At 53.2% G+C, this 8206-nt stretch overlaps 1 protein-coding gene across 3 annotated transcripts; it reads left to right on the top strand.

Annotated features, from left to right (window-relative positions):
* Nucleotides 1–1892: 1892 nt before the first annotated feature.
* On the top strand, nucleotides 1893–6710 carry KLF4 (KLF transcription factor 4). Of its 3 annotated transcripts, none has more exons than XM_004271514.3 (5): nucleotides 1893–2511; nucleotides 2624–2744; nucleotides 3395–4385; nucleotides 4476–4640; nucleotides 5642–6710. In XM_004271514.3, the coding sequence occupies exons 1-5, from the start codon at nucleotides 2507–2509 to the stop codon at nucleotides 5815–5817; spliced, it is 1458 nt and encodes a 485-aa protein (XP_004271562.1). In that variant the 5' UTR covers nucleotides 1893–2506; the 3' UTR covers nucleotides 5818–6710. The 3 variants fall into 3 exon arrangements, with proteins under 3 accessions (XP_004271562.1, XP_004271560.1, XP_033287144.1); XM_033431253.2 differs by having other exon boundaries at nucleotides 2005–2511; nucleotides 5620–5757; XM_004271512.3 differs by having other exon boundaries at nucleotides 2003–2511; nucleotides 3395–4640.
* Nucleotides 6711–8206: the final 1496 nt, after the last annotated feature.

Genomic DNA, 8206 nt, shown 5'->3' with positions numbered 1-8206 from the left:
CTCCTTTTGAAAAGGGCAGTATTTTCAGAGTTAAAGTAACTGGCTGGCTCCTGTGGGGTGGGGTTGAAACCCTCTAGGCCTTGGAGGAGGTTCGCGGGGGGGTTCCTGCCAAAGCATGCCCTTCCCCCAGCGGCAGGATCTCGCAGCCATTGGCCAAAGCCGGGCTGGAGGATGGAAGTCATCCTCAAGGGCTTCCAACTCTCCGGACTGAGCGGGATTCCTGGCCTTGGCATAAAGGGTCGAGTGGATTCATTCGGGGAGCGATGCATTCCAAGAATGCTTCTGTGGTTGGCAAGGAGTGGAAAAATCGAGGATAACAAATATTCTGAGGAAACCTAACAGGTGCCAGGATCGCAGGACTCAAACAAACAAGGTGACGACTTAAAGTACGAGGTAACTGGATCTCGATGAGGGTGAGCGCACACTGCACAGGGCAGGGGCTTCGATCCTTTTCCCGGCCCGCCTCCTACCTTTTCTCTCCTGGGCTGACACCCGGACGGGACCGGCCGCGTTTACTGACAAGGGGGCTCGGTGGAAAGGGCGGGCGGAGCCCTGTGCTCGCCTGAATCCAAACAAAACACCTCGCAAGCCTACGTTTAGAAAGCGATACCGAACACCACACTCACGTTTAAAAAAAAAAAAAAAAAAACAGCGCTGTTCGCAGAGAAGATGAGGACGAAAACATTTCCCGGCTGGAAAATTACTGATCACAAACTAAGGGGGAGTGGGGGAGGGGAGGCAGTTAGAAGACTGAAATAACGACCGCCGTTTCCTCTTCTCTGCCCTGTGGGCAGGCACGGCTGCCGCGAGCTCCGTGTGCCCTTTTCGGGAATCGGGGTCCCAGCGCACCGTTCCACTTTCTGGCACGGGGACGCTTTCCAGCTAAGTCCCTTTCGGTGGGTTTGACCGCTCAGAGCCTAAGCCAAGGGAGAGTTGCCGTTTGACCTTTACCTCGCCATTTCACCTCTCTCTGACTCAGTTTTCTCATCCATAAAATGGAAAGGAGAGTTGCGTGCCTTGCAAAGTGCTTTGAGATTCCAGCTTGAAAGGTGTCCCCACGCCTCACGCCCTTCTCCTCTCCCCCACCTCACAAAGTGACTCTTGAGCCCTTTCACTCCCTCGCTCGCTCCTTCAAATATCAAAACTGTAGCTCCATTTCCAATTCCGGCCTCTTTCCGCCCTTTCCAGGCGGGGAACACCCCTCCTCCGGCCTTCTCAGGCTCCCGGTCCCAGCCACGCAGCGCTGGGCACCCGCCTCTTCTCTGTTCCCCCACCCCCATCCGGCAGAAGAGCCCGCGAAGAACCGTGCAAGGCAAGGCCAAACGCCCGCACTGGAGCTCGGGCCCTAGAGCCACGGTCCTGAGTGCGTATAAGAGGGACCCGGGCTAAAGGAGTCACGCGGATAATCGCGCTCTTCTCTAGAGCGCAGACAGCTCGACAAGCGCGTCCCGGGACTGGGGTGGGGGGCGCGTTACCGTCCCCCTTCGCCCCTACCGGCCTTCTCGACCGTGAACTTCGAACCCACGGAGACGCCCGTGGCGACACCGACCGTCCTGGTCTCGCGGCGACCGGACCCGCGCCCCGTACCCAGAGCCCCACGCCAGGCCCGCTGCCGCCACCGCCGCCGGCGTCAGCGCGGCTCCTGCCCGCCAGCTGCTGGGCTGGCGTCACAGACCGCTGGGCCCCGCCCGCGCCCCTCCCTCCTCCCCGCCCCCACGTGCGCCGAGTTTGTTTATTTAGCTGCCACGGCAACGCGCGGGGGGCTGCGGGAGGGAGGAGAGAAGAAAGGCAGGGGGCGGGGCCTGGCGGCGGGCCCCAGCACACAGCGGGTAGGAGGCGGGGGGGAGGGCGGGAGCCAAGAAGTTATAAGTAAGGAGCGCGCCGGCGGGCGCCGGCAGTTCCCCGGCCCGAGAGAACGAGCGCGGCTGCGGGCGCGCGGGGAGCAGAGGCGGTGGCGGGCGGCGGCGGCACCGGGAGCCGCCAAGTGCCCCTCCCCGCCCCTCCGGCCCCCCACCCAGCCACCCGCCCGCGGCCAGCGCCCATGGCCGCGAGCGCCCCGCGCAGCCCCCCGGACTCCGCGCCCCGCGCCGCCGCCCAGTCCGCAGATCCGCGCCACCGCGGCCAGTCTCACCTGGCGGCGCCGCCCGCCAGCCACTCCGGCCACAGCCCCAGCGCCCACGGCGATAGCCGCGGCGACCGCGACAGCGGTGGCGGACGCTGCTGAGTCGAAGAGAGCGCAACCCGGCCACCGGACCTACTTTTATTCGCCTTGCTGATTGTCTATCTTTATGAGTTTACAACTTTTCTAAGAACTTTTGTATACAAAGGAACTTTTTAAAAAGACATCTCCCTTTTATATTTAATCCAAAGAAGAAGGATCTCGGGCAGTTTGGGGTTTTTGGTTTTGGCTTCGTTTCTAAGTTCCTTTTTTTCCCTCTTCGTTGACTTTGGGGTTCGGGTACCCCACTGCTTCGGACTCCCGAGGATCTTCTGGGGCCCAACATTAATGAGGTAGGTGCGGCGCGGGGCGCAGGGAGGGGTGAGGGCCGGTGGGACGCGCCAGAGTGGCAGTCGAGAGTGGCCCCTGACTCCTGCCCCTGTGTACTCCCCACCCGGCCCGCAGGCAGCCACCTGGCGAGTCTGACATGGCTGTCAGCGACGCACTGCTCCCGTCCTTCTCCACGTTCGCGTCCGGCCCGGCGGGAAGGGAGAAGACACTGCGTCCAGCAGGTGCCCCGAATAACGTGAGTGTTGCTCCGGGCCTTTGGGATCCTCCGGTGGACTTCTGTGGCTGGGGTGGGGACGGGCGGAGCCCTGGGGTCACCGAGAACCACCGGACGACGGGGAGGAGTGGCCACCGCACGGGCTCCGCAGCCTTCCCGGGATGGCTTCCGCGCCCTTGTCTCAGCTGTACATGCGTGTGGTCCGGACGCTGTGGAGCCGCCGGGGGTGCACACCGGGTCCGCACATATCCCGGAGCGTGCAAGCGGCAGGGCGGGAGGTGTCTGTGTACCCAGACGCTGGCTGGGCCAGAGTGAGCTTGGCGCGTAGGCGTCCCCTTGGCGAGGGCGCACCGAGAGCGCCTCGGTGTCCCAATTCCGGGGCGGCGGGAGCGTCCCCAGGATCTGGCGGGGGAGGGACCCAGGCGGGCGAGCCGCGGCGCTGGCTAACACGCAATCGGGCAGACACAACATAACATCCTCCATATCGACGCACCGCCTCTTCTCGGACCCGGGTGTGGGCCATGACTGCAGCGCTGGCACCCGTAGTCCCCGGGCGCTTCCTGCCTGCCCGGTCCCCGTGTCTAGGCGGTGTAGGCGCGGCGGGCCCACCACTACATTGGATGGCAGTTAGGGACAGCACTGACGGTCTCTCTCGCGTCCTGTTCCCGCAGCGCTGGCGGGAGGAGCTCTCCCACATGAAGCGACTTCCCCCGGTGCTTCCCGGCCGCCCCTACGACCTGGCGGCGGCGACCGTGGCCACCGACCTGGAGAGTGGCGGAGTCGGCGCGGCTTGCGGCAGCAGCAACCCGGCTCTCTTACCCCGGAGGGAGACGGAGGAGTTCAATGATCTCCTGGACCTGGACTTTATCCTCTCCAACTCGCTGTCCCATCAGGAGTCAGTGGCCGCCACCGTGTCCTCGTCGGCATCAGCCTCATCCTCGTCCTCCCCGTCGAGCAGCGGTCCTGCCAGTGCGCCCTCCACCTGCAGTTTCAGCTATCCAATCCGGGCCGGGGGCGACCCGGGCGTGGCGCCGGGCAGCACGGGCGGCGGCCTCCTCTACGGCCGGGAGTCTGCACCCCCTCCGACAGCGCCCTTCAACCTGGCGGACATCAACGACGTAAGCCCCTCCGGCGGCTTCGTGGCCGAGCTCCTGCGGCCCGAATTGGACCCAGTGTACATTCCACCACAGCAGCCGCAGCCGCCAGGTGGCGGGCTGATGGGCAAGTTTGTGTTGAAGGCGTCGCTGAGTGCCCCTGGCAGCGAGTACGGCAGCCCGTCGGTCATCAGTGTTAGCAAAGGCAGCCCGGACGGCAGCCACCCGGTGGTGGTGGCGCCCTACAGCGGCGGGCCGCCGCGCATGTGCCCCAAGATCAAGCAAGAGGCTGTCTCTTCGTGTACCGTCGGTCGGTCCCTAGATGCCCACTTAGGCACTGGACCCCCTCTCAGCAATGGCCACCGGCCTCCTGCGCACGACTTTCCCTTGGGGCGGCAGCTCCCCAGCAGGACTACCCCGACCCTGGGTGCCGAGGAACTGCTGAGCAGCAGGGACTGTCATCCTGCCCTGCCGCTACCACCGGGCTTCCATCCCCACCCGGGGCCCAACTACCCTCCCTTCCTGCCCGACCAGCTGCAGCCGCAGGTCCCACCGCTCCATTACCAAGGTCAGTCCCAGGGATTCATAGTTGGGGCTGGGGAGCCCCGCCCCGGCGGGGCACACGGGATGACGCTGACCCCACCTTCTTCACCCCTAGAGCTCATGCCACCCGGTTCCTGCATGCCGGAGGAGCCCAAGCCAAAGAGGGGGAGAAGGTCGTGGCCCCGGAAAAGGACGGCCACTCACACATGTGATTACGCAGGCTGCGGCAAAACTTACACGAAGAGTTCTCATCTCAAGGCACACCTGCGAACCCACACAGGTAGGAGGCCAGAAGCCGCGGAAAGGAGGGGGGCTGGTGTCCAGCCTCACCGGCTGACTACGGACACTCCTGGGGCCTCCCTTGGGATGTGGGGCGCAGTCTATCTCCTCCATCTCCTGGATCACAGGAGAGAAAGCAAACCGGCGCCTACTATTGCTCAGGAGCCTTTTGCTGGGCGGATGGTATCAGTGCATGAAAATGCAGTTTTGTTAGGCCTTTGAAAGGCAGGGAGATTCCAGGCTGCATGTGGGCCTCTTCTAGCTTGAGCAAACCATTGCCCTTGTAATCAAGAAATTATACTTGGCAAAAAAAAAAGAAAGAAAAAAGAAAAAGAAAAGAAATTATACTTTGCAGCGCAAAAGCATGGTATTTTCTTAAATCAGTTTTTTGTTTTCTAGGCTATTTTTATTGCTTTTTTCTCACCCCTCCCCCTTTCTAGTCTTAACAATTAGGTTTTATTTAAATCCCAAGGACTTAATGGTTAGGCTTGCGGAGATTCTGGTTTAAGATTGTCACCGCAGAGAATTTGTTTGTGGATGTAAGTAGGTATATAAGGTCACTAAGGCACAGCAGTCATGAATAATGTTGGTACAGGAAAAGTAGCCTCCTGTCACTTTCTAGAACCAGTTCTAGTGGGATAGGATATTACTGATTTGGACCAGGAAGAGGCACTAGCAGCCATAGTTTCTAAATTCACTTCCTCCACAGCGATATCTTAGCTCAAAAGAATGAAAACGTTAGTCCAACAGAAGTATAGGTTTAAGTGGTCTTTGTTCTCTGTGATAAGCTATCTAACTTCCCCTAAAAAAAAAAAAAAAAAAGAGCAAAAAATTCCTATATTCCTGCTTTACGATCTAAAATTTAATCTGGCCTTAAGAGGTATAAAGACCCTGGATCCTTTCGGAATGGGGTGCTTGGGGAGTTGGTTGAATGTCTGGCCTCTATGGCCAGTTCTTAATTCTTTCACAATCGCTTCCAGTGGCTTTATTTTCCTTTTCCAGGTGAGAAACCTTACCACTGTGACTGGGACGGCTGTGGGTGGAAGTTCGCCCGCTCAGATGAACTCACCAGGCACTACCGCAAACACACCGGGCACCGCCCCTTCCAGTGCCAGAAGTGTGACCGGGCATTTTCGAGGTCGGACCACCTCGCCTTACACATGAAGAGGCACTTTTAAATCCCCAAACAGTGGATATGACCCACACTGCCAGACAAGCATTCAGTATTTTTTACCTTTCACACTGTCTTCCCGGTGAGGGGAAGAACCCAGCTGGAAAGCACTACAATCATGGTCAAGTTCCCAACAAGTCAACTTGTGAATGGATAATCAGGAGACATGAGGCAACCAAATGACAAAGAACAGATGGGGTCTGTGACTGGATCTTCTATCATTCCAATTCTAAATCCAACTTGAATATATATTCCTGGACTTACAAAACGCCAAGGGGGTGACTGGAAGTTGTGGATATCAGGGTATAAATTAGATCCGTGAGTTGGGGGGGAGGGGAAGACCAGAATCCCTTGAATTGTTTCGATGCAATATAAGCATAAAGATCACCTTGTATTCTCTTTGCCTTCTAAAAGCCATTATTACGATCTTAGAAGAAGAGGAAGAAATTCAGGTACAGAAAATGTGTTTTAATAGCCTAAACGATGGTGCTTGGTGAGTCTTGGTTCTAAAGGTACCAAATGAGGCCAAAGTTCTCAAACTGCTGCATACTTTGACAAGGAAAATCTATTTTTGTCTTCCGATCTACATTTATGACCTAAGTCAGGTAAATACACCTGGTTTACTTTAACCTTTTTATGCAGACAGTCTGTTATGCACTGTGGTTTCAGATGTGCAATAATTTGTACAATGGTTTATTCCCAAGTATGCCTTAAGCAGAACAAATGTTTTTTTCTATATAGTTCCTTGCCTTAATAAATATGTAATATAAATTTAAGCAAACTTCTATTTTGTATATTTGTAAACTACAAAGTAAAAAAATGAACATTTTGTGGAGTTTGTATTTTGCATACTCAAGGTGAGAATTAAGTTTTAAATAAACCTATAATATTTTATCTGAACACTGTTTTTGGTTTTTGTTTTTCCCCTTGAAAAGCACATAACAGAAATTGCAGTTTAAACCCACTGGGTAGGCATGTGAAAAGCACACCAAAAAGCCAACTTTATCTCGACAGATTAAAAGAAGACTTTTTAAAGACTAAACCTTACCTGGTTCAGGTTCCTCTTTCAAATGTACTTTAAAAAGTGCATGAAAGCAGTTTCCCTACCTATGAACTTCCAGGTAGAAAGAGCTCAATAATTCTTCAGTTTGCTCAGTTTAATATAAGAGTAGTTATACCCATTCACATTTTAAAAGATCTTTATGGTTTTTCTTTAAAATTAAGTGAAAATATAAAAATCTCTCTTTCGAGGCCTGCCCTTGCACTCAGAACAATTTATGTAACAAAAGAACCTCCCCACAGTGGAAAACCCCAAAGAACATGGTTCCACAGTGCCCTCCTGAGGATTAAAGGATTCACTTATGCTTTGTGTAACAGATACGTTACTTTTAGTTATAGCCCCCAAAGAGGGCAGAACCAAAGTTTCTGACAGATTTTTAAAACTTCGTCAGTCCTCTGAAGATAAGCCAGCCCCATTGTTTCAGCTGACTGAAACTAAAGAGGCAAAAATGACTCAGTCACAAAACCAAGTGTAAAGTAAATTCAAGTAGATCTTAAATGCTGTTTTTGTAAGTTGGTAGCATATTTCTCAAATTATTAAGGCTTAAAACTTTGCGGTGGATACCCGAGAATCTGAAGTTCATTTGTGGCTGTCACAAAATGGAAAAAGCATTTGTGACACTTGTTGACACTATATTTGTAATGGTAATGTGGGTGACTAATTAACATTGTCAAGCAGGCAGAAGCTGACTGACATTTTCTTTAGACTGCTTATTACCTATCCATTATAGCTAGTGTTCAGAGGTGTGTTTGCACTGTGGGTACATTTTATAAATGGAATGAAAAACAGAAATTCATAAGAGGCTCATGGTGGATCAACAGAAAGTATTTTCCTTGGCTTTTAAGAGTCCAGCACGACTGGAAAACATGGCATGTGTCTTAGCTTAAAAGAAAACAGGTGCATCAATAGGATGGAATTTTATGTGGCCAAGAGCATATTCAAAGCATATTTAATGACATGAAAAATGCTCATGGTATGTTAAGTGGAAAAAGCAGGATATAAGACTATAAACAGTATGATTCCAATTGTATAAGTTCAAATGTGTGTGTGCATTGAAGGAGAGAGAGAAGCAATCGAAAATTAAGAGAAAAGACTGGAAGGAAACACCAAAATATTAATACTGGTTTTCTCAGATTAAATTTTCTAGTTTCCAAATATTCTCAAGTAAGTGTCTATTTTAAATGGAGAAACGTTTTAAAAAGAGTACTGGCGCAATGAAAAGCTATTTATTTTAAAAAGCGCAATTAAAGCTATTTAAACAAAAAGCCTACATTCTAATACATTATTTTTGTATTAACTTGTGGTTCCTGCTCTTGGAATCCACCTTTCTCTTATA

This window comes from Orcinus orca, chromosome 6 (genome assembly GCF_937001465.1).
Source record: "Orcinus orca chromosome 6, mOrcOrc1.1, whole genome shotgun sequence".
Classification (NCBI taxonomy): domain Eukaryota; kingdom Metazoa; phylum Chordata; class Mammalia; order Artiodactyla; family Delphinidae; genus Orcinus; species Orcinus orca.
Note: the sequence above shows the minus strand (reverse complement) of the source record. Positions and strands in the feature narration are given on the sequence as shown.

Excerpts from the sequence above, each read along its gene's own strand:
- KLF4 (XM_004271512.3), top strand. Across the intron at positions 2,745-3,394 it reads CAGCAGGTGCCCCGAATAAC|CGCTGGCGGGAGGAGCTCTC; the intron begins GTGAGTGTTGCT and ends CTGTTCCCGCAG. Across the intron at positions 4,641-5,641 it reads ACACCTGCGAACCCACACAG|GTGAGAAACCTTACCACTGT; the intron begins GTAGGAGGCCAG and ends TTCCTTTTCCAG.